The 23,959-nt window shown below is 38.6% G+C and overlaps 1 protein-coding gene across 13 annotated transcripts in view; it reads left to right on the top strand.

The window, feature by feature from the left end:
* The first annotated feature begins 3,255 nt into the window (after positions 1-3,255).
* LRCH3 (leucine rich repeats and calponin homology domain containing 3) overlaps positions 3,256-23,959 on the top strand; it is a 97,182-nt gene continuing 76,478 nt past the window's right edge. For all 13 annotated transcript variants that reach the window (XM_079764624.1, XM_079764632.1, XM_079764630.1 and 10 more), the window contains exon 1: positions 3,256-3,557. In XM_079764624.1, coding sequence (XP_079620750.1) covers positions 3,296-3,557 — 262 coding nt within the window. In that variant the 5' untranslated portion in view covers positions 3,256-3,295. The remainder of the gene's footprint in view (positions 3,558-23,959) is intronic.

A 23,959-nucleotide genomic window follows, 5' to 3' on the forward strand; every position in this document is an offset into this window, starting at 1 on the left:
TGCACTAAAGAGAATACCATATATTCTAAATGCAGGCAGTATTAGGGCACAAAATTCATTTCATTTCTGATCAGTATACCTTTGACCTTTCATCAGAATTACATTGTTTTTTTGCCACTGTAAAAAAAGAAGCATGTGATTTAACCTTCCCTTTAAGGAGACTTCTTTTTGCATAAATCAATTTGGAGTTTGAGCCTTTTTTTAAATGACACCAATAAGCCAAACCATTTACAACAATTTTGGACTATTGTGGACCATTAATAGGGATTTGGAGATTTGCTTATAAATTATTGACTTCTAATGTCTCTTTTTATTCCATGCTATTACAGGTTACTACCTGAAATCTTTAAAACATAAAGTTTGATCAAGTAATTCCTTGTTCTTAATGTATTCAGGTGAGGTTTATGGTTGTTTAAAGATGAATAGGAAACTATTTCCCTCGTGTGTATGTGTTTAATTTATATATCCATTTTCTTCTAGGGTGAAGGAAAATCATATTGTCTAAATTTTCTTGTATGAAGTTTTAAAAAGTCAATTATTACTGCTTATTATTAAAGGAGTCGGAAAGGGAAGGACCAAACATTGAATATATTCAACAAGCCAGTTTCTGTGTTTTACATTTGAAGAGAGTGGGATTGGCCAAGATTTTAACCCTACTGCTTTGAGTTTATAAAAGTGGAGCCTTAAAGGAGTGACCACAAAATATTTCTAATGAGTAGGAAGGGGGAAAGGACTTTATTTGTGCATGATGTAGTCAGATATAGAGCAGGAGAGAGCTGTTGAGATCTGAGTGAAATCTTTGCTCCTAACTTTCAGCCTGTCAAATAGGAAGAAGCAGAGAAGTTCTCTATATTCCCAATGTTCAGTAACTCCCGCTGCCTATTTCTTCAGCTGCTTCCAGACCACAGAGCAGAAGTGGAATAAGTTACAGATCCCTGTAGCTCCTGCCACAGCCTTTTTGCAACCGTTTCTTTTATTCATCACTAAACTGGTGAACTTCCCACAATGATTTCCTTTCCTGTATCTCATTCTTGCAAGATGATCTTGTCACTTGCTTTATGGAGAAGATTGAAAGAGTAGGATGAGAATTCCCTCATATTCTACCTTTATTTTGTAAATGAAACCTCAAATCCTTCAAAGTCTCAAAAGTAATTCCTTGATCTATCTTCCAGCTTTCTTTACCTAGGACTTGTTCTCATATAGTGTCATATATAGCATCTTCAGTTTCCTCTTATCCACAAGCCTTTCTTTAGGCCTTCATATATTTACATACTTATGTATTCTGTTCTCAAAAATTGTAATTCTTTTTTCTTTCCTCCTAACCTTCTCTCCTGTATTTGTACATAACTTCTATTTTGTTAGTACACAACCCATCTTCTGCTTCTTCCTATTTTAAACTCATTAATATATTGTGAATGGATCAGAGAATTCTCGATTCATATTACACTGTTTTACAAAGTATCATACTTTAAAAAGATATTAGCTTGTAAGAACATGTAAAAAATAACTTCAAAATGCAATGGGTATTTAATTTTAAAGTGTGCCTTTAACATTTATGTAAAACGTTTTTTTGTACTCGTTCAATAGAAACTTACCTGGCCACTGGATAAAGCTAGCAATAAAACTACTGGTCCGCAGGGTCCCTTATACTCATACCTGGGTTATGGAAGATAATGATAGGTATTTTCTAATTGAATGGACAAGTAACATGAAATATAAATTTGGCCAGAAATTCAGAGACCACGATGAGCATGGAATGTTGCAATTATAATGAAATGTACAGATAGATAGGAATGAGTCATATTACAGAGAACTTGTCAGAAGACTTTAGTGTAAATGTGGAAGGTAATAAGTAATCAAATATAGATGACATAATGGTGCATTTTAGAAAGATCTGGCAAGTACATTTATAGTGTAGCATTAACATGGAATATATGATTATGCTTTTAGTCATTTTAGTTGGAATACTGTATCTCTAAAAAACAAAACAAAATGAGCTTAAAGTCTAAGAGCAACAAAATTTTAGGAATACCAGAATAATAGAAACCAATCCATGCATTGGATAAATGTTATTTGCCAGGAATAACAAATACATCACTTGCCATTGCAGTAACACATGCTCATAAAAGGGCATTGATAATTGAACATGAAACTTGTTGCTGAAGAACCTAACATATAGTCTTGAGTTCATAGAACAATTCTGAGCAGCCGTTACTAATTACCTTTGGTACTGTGTCTAAACATTTTTACAATCTCTTCTGATTAGGTTTAGGAGTCGGGGGAAGTGCTAGTCAAGGTTTCATTCAAGAGTTGGGCCTTGAATGATGAGTAGGATCTCTCCAACCTTATTTTCTTTTGCTCTCTGACATGAACTTTGGCCTGTGGCCTTAATGTTCTCCACATGTATCCATTAAAAATTATACCTGGCTTTGTTCATGCTGATCCTCCCAATCTGGAATATTGCTCTCACCTTCCAGCCTACCTCACTTAATCCGGATTTGATGAAAAACCTCACTAATTCATGACATAGATTCCTTTTCTCTGAATTCTGATGGGTTATCCACACCACCCCTATTCAGATCTTTTTTCTTATTCTCTAAATGGTCTATTTGGAGTCTATAATGACTATCTGACAGCCTCTTCTACTTCCCACAGTAAATACTTGATTGATTGTTGGGGAAATTTACATCATGTATCAGGAATGGCTTAAATGTGCCAAAAAACAAAACAAAAAAACAACAACACAAAAAATCCTAAACCCCCAAACCCAATAATATGCTAAAGACTGCACTATAAGTGAAATCTAATTGGTTTAAAATATATTTTCCATTTTTTCAAAAGTAAATTGTGTGTGTGTGTGTGTGTGTGTGTGTGTGTGTGTGTTACCACTTTCATTAGTTCTACCTTTGATTCCCACATTTAGATTATGGTCAGATCATTTTCTCCTCAATTTTGGTTTCTGGCAGCAACGGTGTTAAGAAGCCTTAATTTAATGCTTAATTCAATCCTCCAGTACTGAGAGAAGAAGGCAGAGAGAAGTTTTGGTGAGGAGCGTTGTCTTAAAGATATTTTTGTAGAGGCATTTTAAAAATGCTACTGGCGGCTGCTCCAGATTTGTGTTTTCTTTTCCCTTTAAAACCTCGAGGGCGGAGGCAAGCGCCTGAACGCGTGGAGGGCTCCGCAGCCCTGTCCATCAAGAGGAAGGTCCGGGGTCTGGAAGTCCCTTTCCCCGCCCACCCATCAGCCTGGCCGCGCATGCGCGGGGCCGGCGGGTTGGGTAGTTGTCGGCTGGGAAATGGCGGCCGCGGGCTTGGTCGCTGTGTCTGCAGCTGCAGAATATTCTGGCCCAGTAGCGTCGGGAGGCAACCTCTCCGGGGTTAACTGCGGCCCAAGCTCCGGGACAGGTCCCGGCCCTGGCCCGGGCTCGTGGAGCCGTTCCCTCGATCGAGCGCTGGAGGAGGCGGCGATAACCGGGGTGCTGAGCCTGAGCGGCCGGAAACTGAGGGAGTTTCCCCGGGGAGCGGCCAACCACGACCTGACGGACACCACCCGGGCGGGTGAGCGGGGCGGGAGGCATTCCTGCCGACGGGAGGCCCTGGGCGCGGCAGGAGCCGCCCCGGCCGGTGGGAGGACTCGAGGGTAGGCACAGCGTTGGTCCCCGGGCCCTGGGTAACGGGGAGAAGGCGACCGCCCCAACCCACCCGGCTCCCGGGTCTGCGGGCCGGCCCCCGAGCTTGGGGCGCGGCGGACGGCAGCATCCCTGGGGAAGACCGTAGGGGACTGATGGGCGGTGTTTCACTCTCCTAGAAAGTTACGTGCCAAGCCCCGGTTTCCGCAGGCCCGTGCGGGTTTGGGAGTCTCCTAGTAAATGGACTTGGCCAAGATTTGGGGTTGTAGCGCGCTCTTAATTAGATCACAGTGGTGTTGGTCGGTGCATTATCCGGAATGCTTTGATCTCAGCACGGGCGTTTTTTTGAGAGTTGTTGTTCGTGGGAACCCGAACGCTGTAACTTCACTTTATCGCCTCCTCTATCTAACTGAGTTACCATATGTACTTGTAAAAATAACTGGAGCCCACCTTCAGACTCCCTTTACTTATGCCCCCACTGTCCTCATGCCCGCCCCCGAAAACTTGGAAAGAAGAAAACTCTGAAAGAAGAAAACTTTGAAAAGATACATTGGTTGCCTACCATATCTGTATTTAATGCGTTTAAAAAACAAGCATTATTTTGCTTTATACATATTTTTGAACACAGGAAAGATAAGGAATTAGATTTTCATAGTTGGAGAGAACAGTGTCTGGTGACTGCGGTGTTCACCACATTATTCTTCTCTTGTGTTTAAAATATAACTTCCTCAGGGGGTGGATTAAAAACAGTCTATTCATGTTTTGCACAAATACAAAGGAGAGAAAAAAAATCACACAAGTTTGTATAGTATGGTGTAGTTAAATATTTTATTTTCATATAGTGTTTTGCGACCAAAGAATGTGTCTTATGTTTATTCCATTTTATTTACCTTATTTTATTTATCTTTATTTTAAAATCTCCAATTTAACACCTTCGTATGTTTGTGCACTATTACATATGATTCATTCATGATAGAAAAATAAACAGAATGTTAAACTACTTCAGGAAACTTCTTTCCAAAGAAACTTTTGCTCTAGTGTAAAATAGAAGAAATTAAACACCTACTTATCAAATCCCTTTCTGGAAACAGTTGGACTGAATATAGTTTGTATTTTTTAGTAAATGACATTAAAGTTAAAACTATTGCTAAGGTTAATATGAACAGCGACTTGCCTTTTGCATGTGTTCTGATAGATAACATCTAAAATTATCATTTGTATCCCATATCTGATTGTGTTCAGGAGATGGTTAGCATAGCGATTTCATATTGGTGTGAGTCATTTCATATTACTACATTAAGCCTGAAGCTAAAGAACAAGTTGATTACAGGAGTTTATCTAGTTCATTACTTACTTGCTTTGAAATAATTGTAAAACCAAAGTGTTTTTGCCTTTAGAAAATATTTTAACTAACAAAACCCAAGGGTATTTATTAAGACCAATAAGTAATCCCAGTGAATTTTTCTTTGTGCTCTGAATTTTTAATTTATCATTATCCATGTTTATTTTAATAGTTTAAATTTTATTATTTTAACATAAACCACAATTTCTGATGGTTGACATTTATCTGGTCAAAAAGTATAAAAAAGGGGAAAAACGTAAAAAAGGGGGAAAAAAGACTGAAGGGTATTCTCTAACCTATTGGCTAAATTCATTTTAATATGTTAGAAATACCATGTATTAAGTATAAGAAAGCTTTGGTAGACCTTGTACAAAAACACAGACTAATTCTTTTTAATCAGATAGTTTGATGTGGATAAACATCATTTATTGAGTTTTCAGTGTTTGCTATTCAATGTGTTAGGTAGGTGTTTTAAAATACATTGCCTTGTTAAATGATTAACAACCAGTTGATTAAATATTATTGCATATGAGCAATTACTCAGCATTTACAGATGAGGAATCACTCAGAGAAAGTCGTATAACTAGTATTAGTGGTAGAATGTCAGCCTGGGTCCATCTAATTCTTTCCACTATATCACATAGCCTCTTTATGTACAGACAGGTATTACCATTCCTGTTTTTACAGGTAGTGAAACCAAGATTTGGAGAGAGAAGATAATTTGCCCAAAGATCTGTAGCTAAAGGCCAGGGAAGGTGGTATTAGCCAGGATTTGAGCCTAGTTTGAGGTAACTCCAAAACCATAGTCTATCTGTTAAAACAGGTACTGACATGATGTTAGGCCCAACCTATTAGCTGAAGTGTTTTGTTTAGACCCTATAGGAAATTTAAAGCCAAGAAAATTATTTTAATACTGCCACACAGTTCTTTGATAATATATAGAATGTATCTGGTAGAGCTGCTGTCCTGCAAGAGTTTTTATCCTAAGAAACAGCACGCATTACCCATACCATTTATAATTTGACATGATTAGAATTCATCATGGAATCTTTTCTGGAGGTTCTCCCCTCCTGTTTATTTAAAAAGGAAGAGCTTTAGAAAAAGGGAGATCTTTACTTGGAATGAGTGACTTGATTCAGTAAACAAGGAAAATCTTAGAAGAAATCACAGAAGACTTTTGGGGGCAGAAATGACGTAGCTTAGATTTGGGTAAGCAGAAATGAGAAGGATAGCCTTTCCAGGCATTGGTGGACATGCAAAAAGTCTTAGAGTATAGGGCACGTCAGTTAATTTTGCCAACCTGTCATGCATTCCCCTTTCCTCTGGTAACAGTACTGTACTCCAGTTTTCCTAGGGAACCACCCCTCTCAGTTACATAGATCCCACCTGACACAAGGATGTGCACTTGACTCAGGCCTAGCCAATCAGTGTTGTCCATCCCTCTGTCCACAGTGATTATTCAAAGAAGGGCATCTTTTCCAGTCAGCACACATTAGTGCTAATTCAGAATTTTTTATTCAAACTATTGAGAAAGAGCCATGCTTTAAAGCCTGTGGATGCTGAGAGAATAGAATGTGATCCTGGAACTTGCCAATAAGTGGAAAGCAGAGCCAAAAGATGGTTCTGATGATAGTGTTGGTATCTTTGGATCTGTATGAATCTTTAGATCAGAGAATATAAGACCTATCTTTCGAGTATGCAGTAGCTAGATTGATGATAGGTTTGGAGTGAGGCTACTCAACTTTCATTTATTAAGCAAACATTTATAGACTAAGGGATTTTGTCAGGTGTAGATGTACAGAGAAGGACCACGACACCTCCTGCCCTCAAAGATTTAAGGGGTCAATGGAGGAATGAATAAATAGATGTAAAGATTACATGAGTTATCTAATAATAGTGAAACTTTTATGTATTAGGCATTATGCTAGGTAGTATAGGGGAAATAAAAATAAGAAGAGGTTCTATCCTTTAAACACAAAATCTAGTAATCTGGTTAGACGTCTGTGATGATAATCCTAATCTATTTGGGAATGAAAAACAGATGTCAGAAAATAGGCCCAGCCATTGTAGCTGAGTGGTTGAGCATGGACCTATGAGCCAGGAGGTCATGGTTCAATTCCTGGTCAGGCCATATACCTGGGTTGTGGGCTTGATCCCCAGTGTGGGGTGTGCAGGAGGCAGCCGATGAGTGATTCTCTCTTTGCATTGATATTTATATCTCTTTCCCTTTCCCTTCCTCTCTGAAACCAATTAAAAAATTTTTTTAAAAGAAAAATATACAAATGCTGATTAATTTTTTTTTTTTTAAAGAATCTGTCAAAGATTACTGAGGTATTAGAACCTGGATGACTAGGAAACATGGTAATGCTACTGATAATAATAGTAGCTAACATTTATTGAGCTATTAGCATGTTCCAGGTATTATACTAAGCTATATATATAAAACATGCACATATAACAAACCATATGAATTATAAGTACTGTTTTTAACCCTATTTTACACATAAAAATGGAGACAAGATTAATCTGATCAAGGTTATTATTCTCAGCTAATAAATGACAGAGCTGGGATTCAAATTCAGGTACATCTGATCCTAAAACTTGTTTTTTATCACGAGCCATACTGGCAAAGAAGTTTAGTACACATAATTTATTTGGTTTGCATGATTCCTTTAGAGGGCACATCTAGTTAATCATGTACAAGAAATAAAAATTTAAATCTGGAGCTTTAAAGTTAGGGCTCCAGCATAAATTTGAGAGAGTCATAATCCTATATAATAAAGAGGTAATATGCAAATTGACCATCACTCCAACACAAGATGGCTACCCCCATGTGGTCAAAGATGGCTGCCCCCGTGTGGACATAAGATGGCCACCACAAGATGGCTGGCAGGGGAGGGCAGTTGGGAGGGACCAGGCCTGTAGGGGAAGGCAGTTGAGGGGGACCAGGCAGCAGGGGAGGGCAGTTGGGGGCAACCAGGCCAGTAGGGGAGGGCAGTTAGGGGCAACCAGGCCGGCAGGGGAGCAGTTAGGTGTTGATAAGGCTGGCAGGGGAATGGTTAGGGGGTGATCAGGCTGGCAGGTAGAAGCAGTTAGGGGCAATCAGGCAGAGGCAGGCGAGCGGCTGAGAGCCAGCAGTCCTAGATTGTGAGAGGGATGTCCGACTGCCCACCAGGATCAGGTCTAAATGGGCAATTGGACATCCCTCGAGGGGTCCCAGATTAGAGAGGGTGCAGGCTGGGCTGAGGGACCCCCTCACCCTCCCGTGCACAAATTTTGTGCACCGGGCCTCTAGTAGTTTATAAGATACTTGGAGAAAGAATGTAGAGAGTGGAAAAGCTGGTCACTGACAACCATGGAATATTCATTTATTTTAAAAGGCAAAAAGAGGAATTAGCCTGTTTCATAACTAGGCCTGTACTAGAATTCTGAGAATCCTAAAAACCAAAGGAATCATAGTACTCTAAATTATTTTACGCATGAGAAGTAGCAGTCTCAAAGAGGTTAAATATGTTTAAGATTATATAGTGATCCTTACAACAAATGGAATGTCCCTATTGTCACCAATAACTGGAGTTATTGTAACTAATATGCGGAGGTGGGAATAGAGTGAATTTCTTTAAGGTCTTGCTGAACTCAAACTTTATAAATATTTGATCTCATCAGAATGATTCAAAAGTTTGTAAAGCATTAGCACACACAAGAAACAAAAAGCAATTAAAAAATATTATATAGTGAGGTGGTGCTGTTTCACAGAAGGCATGCAAGTGTAAGGGTCTTAATTGAAGCTGTAAGAAATTTCTTTTGAATGGAAGACAGAAAACAAGAAAACAAGGACTTAGCTTTGGGGGAAAGCCTATAGTTGAAGGCAGAAGGGGAAGACTAAGGTTGCACACAAAGAAAGAAAAATTGAATTGTGGTGAGACAAGGTAATGCAGTCCTGTTGAAGCCATGAGAATTGAGACTTTGAACAAATGGATACTTATTTCCTAGGTAAAAAAAAAAAAATGAGGATTGCTAAAAGGCCATTTAATTTTTTAAGGAAGCAGTTCATAACCCACAAAATTATGGGTTCGTTAGTCTTGGAAATATGTACTAACTGGAGTGTCAGGTCTTAAGAGGAAATCATATTTTTCTTGGAATCCTATTTATGTATATTTTGTAACAAATACAGTAGATATACTGTGAATTTCCAATATGGTAGCTACTAGCCATAAGTGGTTATTAAAATAAATTAAAATTTAACAATTTGGTTCTTCAGTAGTACTAACCACATTTCAAGTGCTTAATAGCCACGTGTGTCATATTGAACAGCATAGATAATAGAACTCTTGTATCATCACAGAAAGTTATGTCGGACAGTGATTTGGGGGCATACTGTCTTGAATGGAATTGAAATTTTCTTCTGTATTACTACTTTATAAAATCTTACTTCTTTTGGAATTGTTTTTCTATATCCATGAATACAGTGAGCCAACATGGTGACAATAGCTGAAAACATTGTTACATAATGGTTGAGAAGGGAGAGGCAAAGGGAGGAGGTAGCAACAAATGGGGGCTCAATCATAATTACAAGATCCTTGCTACCATCTTAGGGTCAGGGGTGATATATAATTTTTTCTTTTAGAAATAAAATCTTATTAGCAGTGACTGCCATTTAAGCATGTCATCTTTGTTAATAGAAGCATTAAGTGTATATTTGACACATTTACCATCCACTGAATGTTACGTGTTCAAATCAGGAAGAGTCTTTTAAGAGCCTTAGAAATGAGGAAAGAGTAGAAAACAACAAAACTAATTTTATTTGATTAATCAGACTGGTTCGATTTAGTAGACTTTAAAAGTCATTTCTTCTGATATTAAGAGTTGTGGATGCTCAGTATAGTTTAGAAAGTTATAAAGAAGACACTAAAGATCATTCATAATTCCAGATACCAGAGATAACTAGTAGTAAACACTGGTTTGAAATCTTCCAAAAATTTTCTTCATTAATATACATATCCTCACTTTTTTAAATTATAAAATGAGATCATACAGAGGCTGTTTTATCATCAAATCTTTTTATTACATGAGAGACAATAACAGAAAATAGAGATCAGCATAATTTTCAGTAGTAGTTCACTGAATAAATAACTCATTTAATTTACCCTATTGATGCACATTGGGATTTTTAACTTTCACTATTACACATGATATTGCTGAGAATAGCCTAGTATGTATGTCTTTGCAGACTTGTCTAATTATTTCCTTAGGATAAATTCCTAAAAGTGTAAAAGGTATTTATTTAAAAGGTGCACAATTTTAGTGTTTTTATATAGATTGTGAAATTGTCCTTCCAGAAGGGTTATTCAGCTTAGATTTATACCAACAGTACCTGAGTTGTCTTTACTTTGCACCCACTGGTCTTCTCATCTTTTTTGATTTCCCACATATCTCTCTCTAAACAGTGTGTGTATGTATTAATCACATAAATTTTTAATTAAGTACCTCTAACCTCAGAGGTGGTCTGGGGGGCAGAGTTTTAAGTTGCCTCAGTAGGGAACTTGAAATTTTAAGGCTTGAAATTTTCTTAGAAATTCCACCCTATACAGGGGAGGGCAAAAGTAGTTTTACAATTGTAAATAAATACAAATAAATAATACAGTAATAAATAAATAAATAATAATGCAAAAATAATCTCTGTGTTTCACATACTCACAACTGTCCTACTTTTGCCCACCCCTGTAATTTCATGCTTGTTTTAATACAGATCTATGATTTCATATGACCAACCATTAGGGAAGATCAAACCAAATAAGTTTCTATAAGGTTTATACTGTTGTTTTTCTGTAATCTAACCCCCCCCCCCCCCACCATGCCCTATATCAGTGTCAAAAGTACGGATATATTATACATAATACTACTTTTTGTAGCACAGTTTCTATGGCTATATGCATATTGAATTGAAATGTGGCATGCTAAGAACACATCTCAGGAAACAACATTTATAACTTTCTTATCATTTCACCTCCCATTTGAAATAAATCCTTTGGCTCTAATATATTCTCATCCACAGACTTGTTACTTAATGTCCTCCCCCCCCCCACCCCTTCTGCAACACACATATATACATACACATGCTTAATGAAGAGAGGCAGGATCATGGGAAGATCATGGCTATTGGGTATAAAAGCATCTGAAATAAGATTTAAATTTATGTTTCAGGAGGAAAAAATCTAAACTCAACTGTAGTGGCATTGTTTTTTAAATAGGAAGAGTAAATAGTAGGATGGTGCCTTTAGGAGGGATATGAAGATGAGTCAAATCACCACAAACTCAGTATTGAGATTAGAAGAATGGCAACAGTGTTGGGCCCAAGGATTTTCTAGGGTTCATTTCCTTATACATTGGCTGTTTGGGGGGCTGGGTGGTTAATATCTCATATTATAACATGAAATACTACTTTTTAAAAAAATACTCCATTTAAGTAACATAAATGTTAATTTTCCCCCTGTTCGTTTATAAAAGTTATTCATCCAAGCATGGGGAAAAAATATGGTAAGTATGTCATTTCACACATTATTTTGAGTTCTTGAAGTAACCAGCAATATTAAATGCAGTGCTACTAATCTATACTAATATGCAAATTGTCCAGGATGCCGTCACAGTAACAGTAATGACCAAATAGCAGGCTGTCTGGGGTGACCAGGCCACAGGGGGGTTAGTGAGGGACAACCAAATGACCGAACAGCAGGCTGCATGGGGCGACCAGGCCAGCGGGGGGGGCGGGGGGGAGGGAGGGGGCAGTTAGGGACTATCAGGCCGGCAGGCAGAGGCAGTTAGAGATGTTCAGACTGGCAGGGGGGGGGGGCAGATAAGCAGTTAGGAGCCAGTGGTCCCAGATTGTGTGAGGGATGTCTGACTGCCAGTTTAGGCCCGATCCTGTCGGACATCCCCGAGGGGTCCCGGATTGGAGAGGGTGCAGGCTGGGCTGAGGGGACCCCCCGCTCCTGTGCATGAATTTTGTGCACCAGGCCTCTAGTTTTAGAATAATAAACTAGTCCTAAATATTTCAGATATTTCCTTTTTGTTGTTGTTAATCCTCACCTGAGGATATTTTTCCATTGATTTTTAGAGAGAGTTGAAGTAAGGAAGAAATGGGCGGGGGGAGAGAGACAGAGAGAGAGAGAGAGAGCGCTGAGAGAGACACATTAATTGGTTGCTTCCCACATGCCCCCTACTGGGGATGGAGCCCACAACCCAGGCATGTGCCCTGACTGGGAATCTAACTAGTGACCTCTTGGTGCATGGGATGACAACCAACTGAGCCACATGGGCCAGGGCAGATTAGTACTCTTAATTATATCTGCAAAATCTCTTCTGCCTCATAAGGAACATGATCAAAATATATTTCATATTCAGAGCCCCAGGGATTAGGGTAGAAAATGTTGGGGGCCATTTTTGTATTCTTCCTACTAAAGAGGGTTCTCTCTTGCTCTCTTTTTATTGTACAACAGCTAGTACAATGCCAATGCCCTCTGAGTATTATTGAATGTATGTTATGTACATTGGATGGATGGGTGAATGAGAAGGGGAAAACAGAAAATGATGAAGTGCCTATTCACTTTCTTAGCTTGGGAAATAGTGACAACTGACTTTTGTGTGACTGGGTTTAATGGGGACCCTGGGGGCTTCAGTCATGGTAGAATTCAGTCAGAACATGCTCAAGGATAATACCAGTGAACAGGCTTCCTTTTGATGTCAAAAAGTCAGGCTTTCAGACCCTCTTTAATTGGTGTTATAGAGGATGAGAGGATTTATATGTACTAAGAGTCAGTCCCCAAAAATGTAACCAGTGACAATGAGAATTTTTAGGTCTTTGAAATTTTTCAAAATAAGACCTTGATTTTTTAATAAAAGAAAATAAATTGTAAACGCACAGTGAAGTTGGCTTTCCATGTATATTTAATATTTATAATGGACTAGAGGCCCAGTGCATGATTGAATCATGCACGTGTAGGGTCCCCTACACACTTTCGCTTTTCGTGGTGGAGCTGAGTGCCTGTCCGCTGGTGCCGAAGCAGACAGGCACCCAGCTCCCCCACTTTTGATGGTCCGCGGCCGCTGAGGGGGGCCGGATAGGCCACCCCGAGTCCCGCCCCCCAGCCTCCCGCCACCCAATCGTGGGCGTAGCGGAGTGATGGTAATTTACATGTTACTCTATTATTAGATAGGATAATTGTGCAAGTCTCAGTTGCCTGAGGAAAATCTTAACCTAATAACTATGTGATGCTTTTTCTAATTTAATAACTTTGTGATTTCTGGCCATCTATTATCAAGTGACAAATGAAGCTTAATTTTCAAATTTTAGTATGCATAAAATCACCTGTGGCAATTTTTTAAAAAAATGTACATTCCTGGTTCCAGACCCTAGAGAGTCTAATTGGGGAGATATGGGGCCGGGTGCATAAACTTGCTTTTTTAACAAGAAGTCTGGTGGTTCTAGGGCAGATAGTCTATGAACCTCCAGTGAAGAAATTCTTTCTTAGACTTTTGCTACTTTACTCTAAAATTCATTTAGGAAGACAATTTTTCACATTCTAAAGTTCTTGATTAGGCAAACCAAAAATCTTATTCAATTTAAAATGTAAAATACATACTTTATTTTGCAAAATTGGACACTTCAGTATAGAATTAACACTTGAAAGATTGGTTTGTTTGTTTTAAAGATAGTGTCACTAAAGAACTGTGTTGTTAAAATTACAAGTAGATAACCAATTTACATGAAAAATAAACTATGAAAATTGAGCATGTATAGTTAGGGTTCTTAGTTATAAGCAACAGAAACCAGCTGTGGTTATGAGTAGTCCACAAAAATCTCTGGGAGGATGGAGAACCAGGCTGGAAGGAAGGTAACCAGGAGCAATATCCAAAATCATGTGACAGGGCTTGTCCTTGCAAGTCACCACTAGAACTGCCACTTGGGATAGACATCCAAACTTGCACCACCAACACCAGTATAATGAATACTGTCCGGCCAGCGCTGGAACTTTTGCCAGCACTTCTTCTGGAAATTGGGGTGTATTGTTACCTCTGTGCTTTGAGTTCAAGATTAGGGGAGGACTTTTTGGCTTGGGAGAACCTAGATCATGTGCCCCTTACTGCAAGAGAGACTCGGAAAGCAAGTATATTCTGTTGAGGAGAGAACTCTGTTTCATTAAGGATTGGATTCTCTAAACATAGGAATAGTGTTTACATCCCAGGCAGCCGTGGAAAATGGCATGTATCTTCTACAAGTTGTATTTAATACTAAAATCAAGTAACCACGTAAGCATTTAGTGTGGAGTATATCATTGTAATGCACAGTAAACAAGCATTAAATGATAGGCTTTACTGACTATAATTAGTGTGATTTTTCTACAGCCAAACTTTCCATTTCTTGGTTTAATGGGGAGAAGAGGAAAAAAACTATTAATTAGACTCTTTTCTAGGATTATCTCAGGATTTTTTTCTTTTTTAATTCTGAGAGAACCCTCAGTTTCTTTTTAATAACTGCAGTCTGCATTAATTTGGAGAGAAGAAAGATGAACAGGGTTGCCTACCTCCTGCTCCTTCAAGTGTCTCTAGTATCCCAAATTCCAATTCCAGGGACAGTATTCTATTGTCATTTTAGCCAATGATTCCTATAGTAAAAAATGTTGACAACAAATGTATGTTTATTTACATTATATGCATGTACTAATATATTAAAATTATATGTATTTTAAATTATACATAAATATAAAATTGGAGAAATTAAACATAAGTAGAAATAAAAATTTTAATGTTTATCTTCCATGCTCCAGTGGATCATTTTGTGTATCCCCTGGATAACAGGTTCACACACCTCCTTTGAAGACAATTGATTCAGACAGTGGTTAGCCTCTTAGTAATCTTTAAATAGGAGAAAGGGAATTTAATATTAATTATTTGAAAGCATTGCTTTGAAGAAATATGGGAAATGGGAAACAGTCTGAGATGTGGAGGTCAAGGATAGAGAACCTATAACCTTTTCAGAAGGAAAGGGTATTGGAAGACGAAGACTGAAGACATTTCTTGAAGCAGTGCTATAAATAAGGAGGGATGCCTTGTATAGCATGTACAAAACAAACCAGTGTGTATGTGAAGTGGAGGTTAGAATAGTTTGTAAAGGCTGAGCTGCTTCCATGGATTTGATGTGATTGCCTGGGGTAGGAACCGTGTTACTTAAGGAGTAAGAAGATTTGGATGTTTTAACCTTGATTCTTTACTATTTAGTTGTTTGACCTAAATCAGTCTTATCTTTCCTCATTGAGATCTTAAAATTTAGAAGGCCTAGAGATTTGGAAGAATCTCCTCAGAGGTTGTGCTTTGGCATGGGTATGAGTTAAATTGTGCCCCTTCCCCAAAATGGCTTCAACTAAAATCAACTTTGATTCTGTGGTGTATTCATTTAACAAACAATGTTAGTCATGACCTTGTTCCTGAGGTCCAGACATATATTTTAGTTGTCTACTTGATATTTTCACTAGATATCTAAATAGACATCTTAAAGGTACCTTGAGCAGAAAGGATTCTTTTTAAAAAAATACAGATTTTCATTGATTTCAGAGAGAAAGGGCGAGGGAGAGATGGAAGCATCAATGATGAGAGAGAATCATTGATCTGCCTCCTGCACACCCCCCACTGGGTATCAAGCCCGCAATCTGGGCATGTGCCCTGACCAGGAATCGAACCGTGACCTCCTGTTTCATAGGTCAACACTCAACCACTGAGCCATGCTGGCTGGGCAAGCAGAAAAGATTCTTGATTTGTTTCCCCTACTCCCTTGCCCCTAAAAAAGAGGTAGAGAGAAGAAACTAACATCAAAAACCTGTTCTTGTAGTAAATGACACTATCATTTTTTACTGAGGTGGAACACATCTCAGTTAGTGTTGAGTAATTGATGCCATTACTCCACCATCTGTGTATCCAAGGCAAGTAGCTCAGGCCTCAAATGTGTGAGTCATCTTTTATTCTCTCTATTTATCCCATCCTCTTCAGTCTATTAGCAAATTATCTACTTCAACATATCTTAAATCTGTTCACTTCTCTCTGCCTCTCCTGCTGAACTCTAGCCTAAGCCCCATGATCTGTTGCCACGAACTACTGCAGTAGCCTCATAACTAATTTTATTTCTACTCTTACCATTTGAAAGCATTCATACAGCAGCCAAAAATGGTAGTATTTTTAAAATGTCAATTGGATCATGTCTCTTCTCTTTAAAATCAAACTAACAAAATTTTATCGTACTATCCACTGGCCTTTTTAAAAAATATGTATTTTTATTGATTTCAGAGAGAGAGAAAGAGAGAAACATCAGTGATGACAGAGAATCATTGATCAGCTGCCTCCTGCACACCCCACACTGGGGATCGAGCCTGCAACCCAGGCATGTGCCCTGACTGGGAATCAAACCATGACCTTCTGGTTCACAGGTCGATGCTCAACCACTTAGCCACACCAGCCAGGCTATCGACTGCCTTTTGTATAAAATTCAAATGTCTTACCAGGGTCAAAAAAAACTATGTATCTCTTCGATAAATGGTGTTGGGAAAATTGGACAGATACATGGAAAAAAATGAAACTAGACCACCAACTAACACCATACACAAAAATAAACTTAAAATGGATAAAAGACTTAAATGTACGATGGAAAACCATAAAAGTCTTTGAAGACTCCATAGGCAACAAAATAACAGACATATGTCATAGCAATATCTTTACCGATAAGCTAGGACCATGGAAACTAAGGAGAAAATAAACAAATGGGACTACATCAAAATAAAAAGCTTCTGCACAGCGAATGAAACCATCAACAAAACAACATGAAACCCCACTGTGTGAGAGAACATATTTGCCAATGTTATCTCTAATAAGGGTTTAATCTCCAGAATTTACAGGGAACTCATACAACTTAACAAAAGGAAGGAAGGTAAACAATCCAATCAAAAAATGGGCAAAGGACCTAAATAGACACTTTTCGAAAGAGGACATACAGAAGGCCAAGAGACATATGAAAACATGCTCAAAGTCACTAATCATCCGAGAGATGCAAATTAAAACGACAATGAAATACCATCTCACACCTGTCAGAATGGTTATCATAAACAAATCAACAAATGACAAGTGCTGGCAAGGATGTGGAGAAAAAGGAACCCTCGTGTACTGCTGGTGGGAATGCAGACTGGTGCAGCCACTGTGGAAAACTATGGAATTTCCTCAGAACATTAAAAAATAGAACTTCCATTTGACCCAGTAATCCCACTTCTACGAATATATCCCAAGAAATCAGAAAGGATATATATGTACCCCTATATTCATAGCAGCACAATTTACAATAGCTATTATTTGGAAATAGCCTAAGTGCCCATCAGCAGATAAGTGGATTAAAAAACTGGTACATCTACACAATGGAATACTGTGCTGCTATACAAAAAAGGAACTCTTACCATTTGCAACAGCATGGATGGACCTAGAGAGCATTATGCTAAGCGAAAAAGCCAGTCAAAGAAAGATACATGTCACATGATCACACTCATTTGTGGAATATAATGAACAATATAAACTGATGAACAAAAATAGAGCCAGAAGAAAACTATATTTTAGAATATAATAGAAGTAATCCTGTTATTTGCAGATTTTTATTATTTTCTGCAACTTTTGTGATATACGATGTTAGTGCCGTTTTGGTAATATTATTATATTTAAAACCTTTTTTCTTGAAATAATGTTTATTGGATGTAATGTATTTAAAATCATTTTTCTTGAAATATAAATGTTTATTGCACATAAATGGCTAATTATTTTGCATCTACAATCTGGTAATAGATTTGTATAGTGTAAAAAAAAAGAAAAAGCCTATGTGTGACCTCTGCCTACTTCTTAAGCCTTCACTGGATTCATTCTTGGACTTAGCTCATTAAATCTTATTACACTTACACTTTTCTGCTTTCTCTTCATTAAACACATCAAACTTGGTTTTCCTTCATAGCCTTTGTACTTGATATCCTCTATTCATAGAATGCCCTTCCTCCAAGTCTTCGTGTGATTCTATGTCTCTCATTCTTTAGATTTTTAGCTCAAATATGAGTTATTACATATAAAGGACGTAGGAATAATTAGGAGTAATTTTTAGTGATCAATAAATGTTAACCCCTCCCCCTCAAAACTCACATCTTTACAGAGGCTCATGATAAACCCTCTCTAGGTACCTTGAACCACGTTTCTTCAGTGTTCTTTATTTCCTTCATAGCATGTCCCTATTTATTGATTGTTCACTCCTTTATAATATAAGCTTAAGTAGAGTAACAACCTTTTCTCTCTGTATCTCCAGCATTTACAGTAATGTGTGTCATATAGTATACCCTCAGTAGTCCTTTATTTTCTTTTTTTTAAAAAATATTTTATTGACTTCAGGGAGAGAGAGGTTTCTGAATTAAGTTAACCCCGATTCAAACCCCATGTCACATAGCTGACCAAATTGAGCACTCTCAACACTAGTCTATTAAAAAAGAGAAAGGACCCTTTTGGGAGTGTGGTAAGCAAAGAAGAAGGCTATAACACCAGTTACTTTGTTCCTAGGGTATAGTAGGCTCATGATCTGGGCATATCGTGTATATGTATATGGCTACAAGTTAAATACGATATTAGCAAGTCCTTTTAGCCTGTGCCTTGTTTTAGCTGGGCCCCTGCCAAAGTTATGCTAACAAGGTATAAAAAAAAAAAATAGCCTTAGTATGTCATCCTAATAGGTATAGTAGGGATCCCAGCCTATGTAGAAATCCTAGCCTGTGTCCAGAACTCAGTCTTCTTGTGTTGTTATCCCCCCTCCACCCCTTCTTATCTGTGAAGCTCTTTATCTGACCTTCTATTATGAAGATAGGGTCTTTCTACCCAAAATTGTTATACCATAAGCAGGCCTTTACTTCTCATTGGTATATTTGTTTCTAATACTTGGTTTTGGAAGCTTTATTATTACTGCTTTAATTGCTTGTCTTGCTTTTGGAGACATTGTTTAGTAACAATAGGAACTAATCATTCTTGAGGTCAGATCAATAAGACCAGCATAGGTTTATTAATTTTAGTAATAAAACTTCATCAAATTTAGAACATCAATTAATTTTGATAATTGACAAACTAAGGAATTTACCTAAATTCTAAAGGTCTAATTTTGAAAGGTGAATATTTTAAAATATTCATGGTTACAACTTTGCATTTGGAAGTCCTAGTAATGTTATTTGCTGCTGTATAGAAATTTTATGTCATTCTCCCCACCATACTTTGTTTTAAACTGAAAAGCTGCCTTTTACTTTTTAGGAACCATTGCATGGGTGTGGAGTGGAGAGAAGTAAAGCTTTGATCACAATATGAAAATGTTATTAAAAGTTTTATTAAATACTTCTCTTCTTCAAAATGTGCTAGAAAACAATGTTCATGTGTACTATTTCAACCAGGAGAAAAAAAGGAACAACTGTACCATAGTTTAAATGAAATGAAAATACCCAGTATTGCAATCCTATCTAATAAAGAGGGAATGTGCTAATTAACCCTCATGCTGTCACAAAGATGGCAGCATCCACAGCCAATAAGGAGGGAATATGCTAATTGACTGTCACGCCCTCAAAGATGGAAGCACCCACAGCCACAAGATGGCGCGCCCAGTCCCTTCAGCCCCACCAAGACGGCAGGCACATGGCAAGGCCAGGCTTGCCGCTCTGCGTGCCTGCCTCTGGAGTCCCCCAGTCCCCTCAGACCCCCAGCTGCCTAGGGCCACCCGAGGCTCAGGTAACCAGGGCTGGTCGAGGCTTGCACTGCCAGCAGTGGCAGCAGCAGAGGTGTGATGGGGCATCGCCTTCCCCTGATCGCTGGGTCGCCTCCTGCCCCTGAGGGCTCCCGGAGTGTGAGCGGGGGCAGGACGGGCTGAGGGATCCCCCCTCCAGTTCATGAATTTTCATGCCCCGGGCCTCTAGTAAAAAATTAAAAATCCATTTACCCAGATCTAGTTGTGATGAAAATAGATGACATTGCTTACATTTTAGGACTTTGTCAATAAGTAGTCACAAAGTTTAATACTAATTTGTGGTCAGACAGAGCTTCTTGAGATAAAAAACAAACAAAGCACCTTAGAAAGTAGCTAGAAACATCTTGTTTTAAGATGTGGAGAAATAATCAACAAAAGCACTTACATAAAATCAGTGTTTAGAAGTTTTACACAACTGCAAAATAGAAGTTGGCGGGTTTTTTTAAAAATAAATCTTTATTCAGATTATTACAGTTGTTCCTCTTTTTTCCCCCCATAGCTCCCCTCTACCCCGTTCCCACCCCACCCTCTGCCCTTACCCCCCCCACCCCCACTGTCCTCATCCATAGGTGTATGATTTTTGTCCAGTCTCTTCCCACACCCCCACACCCTTTTATCCCTGAGAATTGTCAGTCCACTCCCTTTCTATGCCCTTGATTCTATTATATTCACCAGTTTATTCTGTTCATCAGATTTTTTATTCACTTGATTTTTAGATTCACTTGTTGATAGATATATATTTGTTGTTCATAATTTTTATCTTTACCTTTTTCTTCTTCTTCCTCTTCTTAAAGAATACCTTTCACCATTTCATATAATACTGGTTTGGCGATGATGAACTCCTTTTTCTTATCTGTGAAGCTCTTTATCTGACCTTCAATTCTGAATGATAGCTTTGCTGGGTAGAGTAATCTTGGTTGTAGGTTCTTGCTATTCATCACTTTGAATATTTCTTGCCACTCCCGTCTGGCCGGGATAGTTTCTGTTGAGAAATCAGCTGACAATCATATGGGTGCTCCCTTGTAGGTAATTAACTGTTTTTCTCTTGCTGATTTTAATATTCTCTCTTTGTCTTTTGCCCTTGGCATTTTAATTATGATGTGTCTTGGTGTGGTCCTCTTTGGATTCCTTTTGTTTGGGGTTCTCTGTGCTTCCTGGACTTTTAAGTCTATTTCTTTCACCAGGTGGGGGAAGTTTTCTGTCATTATTTCTTCAAATAGATTTTCAATATCTTGCTCTCTCTCTTCTTCTGGCACCCCCATAATTCAGATGTTGGTATGCTTGAAGTTGTCCCAGAGGCTCCTTACACTATCTTCATATTTTTGGATTCTTTTTGCTTTTCCAGTTGGGTGTTTTTTGCTTCTTCGTATTTCAAATCTTTGACTTGATTCTTGGGATCCTCTACTCTGCTATTGCATCTCTGTATATTATTCTTTATATCAGTCAGTGTATGCTTAATTTCTAGTTGGTCCTTTTTCATATCCTCAAGGGTCTCACTAAATTTATCGGCAGTTTCTAGAAGATTCTTGAGTAACCTTATAACCTTGGTTTTAAACTCTATATCCAGTTGTTTGCTTTCCTCCATTTCTTTCATTTGTGACCTGTTTCTTTGTCTCCGCATTTTGGCTGCTGCCCTAAGTTGATAGAGTGGCTTTGTGTGCTAGGTATCCTATAGGGCCCAGTGGCTCAGCCTCCCTAATAACCTGAGGTGGACACTCTTGGTGCACCCCTTTGTGGGCTGTGTGCACAGTCTTGTTGTAGTTAAGTTTTGATTGTTGTTGGTATCACTGGGAGGAATTGACCTCCAAGCCAATTGGCTTTGAGAATCAGCTGTGTCTATGATGGGAGAACTTCTGTGCTGGAGACACCCTTATGGGGCAAGACATGCTTCAGTGAGGCTTTGGTGCTCACTGAGTCTGCCCCTTGAGTGTGTCCCTTATGGATCTGAGGAGTTGTAATATGGATGGTCTCACTCTGACCCCTGGGTACACTGGCTCTTGGATCTCCAAGGAGATGCAAATTTAGCCTCTGCCTGAGGCCACCCAGCAGGAGCTATGGAGAGATCTGCAGGTTCCTCTTCTTTGTTTGGGGTTTGGAAGTGCCCAGATGAGGCCCAGCTGTAAAGAAATGCAAGCTGCTGTGGGGCCTTTGGCCTTCTTTTTGACGTTCTGCGTCTCTCTGACCCAGCTGCAGTTTGTTAGGTAATTTTAGATTTCAAAGGACCAAGCCATTCATATGCAAAAGCCTCTGAGCACAGCTTGTGTGGGGCAGGGTCTCAGGGCGTAGTAAACAGCTATGGCTGATCCTCAGCCCTGCCCTAAGAGGCCCCCAGGTCTTAGTGTCCCTTGGTAATCGCTGCAAGCACCTCTGAGAGAAAGCCGCCCTCGAGTTTGCCCGAAGCCGGACAGTTTCTCCCCATATGAGTCTGGGTCCCCAGAGTCTCGCCTGGAACTGGAGTTCAGAGCAGTTGGGAGCTTGTGTCTCCCTCCCAATTGAAAAAGACAACCGTGTACTCAGTTGCCAGCCTTTTTTGCGCGCGTGCCTTCGTACCTCTGTACTTTACTTCCACAACTCCTCTATGTCTCAGTGTGCTTTTCTCTTTCCTTCTAGTTGTAGAATTTCCACTCAGCCAGCCTTCCTGTGGTTCTGGATGATGTCTGTTTTTTCTTTTAGTTGTAGTTTTGAAGTGGTTGTGTGAGGCAGCAATTTCAGGTGTTTACCTATGCCGCCATCTTTGTTTCTCCCTGGAAGTTTGGGTTTTGGAGTAAAATTTGAACATTTAAGTATGAACAATAAGACCAAATCATTATCCAGTAAGAAGTTGTGAAACTTTGGGTATCATTAGTGAGGTAGAATATACAAAATTACCGATGTGATTTAGTCAAAACTGCATTAGGACTCCTGGATTCATTGGTTTTATAGAATGACTTACTTGCAGAAAAAACATTGTTTGGGTATCATTTTGTCTTAATTCTTTTGTTGAATAAAATAACTTCTTTTTTACCAGTAAGATACTTAGTTTGATTTCACAATTAAATTTTGAAGAAATAATTTCTGAAAAACTGAGTAAAGTTATAAATTGGGTAATGGTAATACATTTGACTATGATTTAAATTCTGCATACATTGGAGAGGGAGAGAGAGTTTTACAAGAATGTTAAGTTTTAAAACAAATGCTTATTTCATGCAATTACAATAAATGTAGGCCAACTGCTTTTTAAAACAAATATATGTTCAAATTACATAATAAATCAGAAAAAAGATTTTATTAGGAAAGATTCCATTTATGTTAAGAACTGACGCAAATTAAACTCATGACAGTAAATTATAAAATCACATTATAAATTCTTTTATTACATTGAAGTTATTTTTTAAATTGCATAAAATAATCTGAACTGAGATTTAAATGTTTTTATTTTATGGTATTTCTTTTTCATAGTTATATCTTTTTTCATACTGTTGAGCATTTTTACCATCATTACTCTGAACTCTGTTTCAGATAAATTTCTTATCTCTGCTTCATTTGTCTCTTCTTCAGGAGACTTCTCTAGTTCTTTCAGGGTTGTTTCTTTGTCTCCTCATTTTGTTGTCTGTTTGGGTTTGTGACTATTTTTTAGCTAGATCCTCTACACCTCTCAATCTCTAGTGCCAGGACAGTGTTAAAGTCTGTTTCTGATTAATTGGATCAGGCAAAGACTCAAAGTCTCCAGAGACCGCCTCTGTCTACAGACTAATAGGATTCTGACTTGAATAGCCCCAGGCAATCATCCTCAGGTGTGGTGAGAGTTTTTCTGTTGTTTGTTTTTTGTTTTTTCAACAGGGTGAGGCAGTTGCTTTGCCTGGAGACTAATTGTTATTTTTAATCTCTTAAGTGGCCTCACAGTCAGGTGTTTTCCAATAGGGTGTGTTGACTGTCTTCCCCCCAGGCAAGGCATATGTCTATGTGGGAAAGATGTCCTCCACTGCGTGAGGGAATGACTCAGCCTAGGAAATGGGGTGTCTGTCTTCTGAGCTCTATCCTCCGAGTCCCCAGTCCTGGTTTCTGCCCTCACAGCTCCATTCCACTTCACCCTCCTTCTGCCAGAGAACAAGGTGGCTAGCTTCACAGGGAACTTTTGTGCATTAATCCTTTAAGAGGGTGCCCGAACTTT

This window comes from Cnephaeus nilssonii, assembly GCF_951640355.1.
Source record: "Cnephaeus nilssonii genome assembly, chromosome: 3".
NCBI classification, from domain to species: domain Eukaryota; kingdom Metazoa; phylum Chordata; class Mammalia; order Chiroptera; family Vespertilionidae; genus Cnephaeus; species Cnephaeus nilssonii.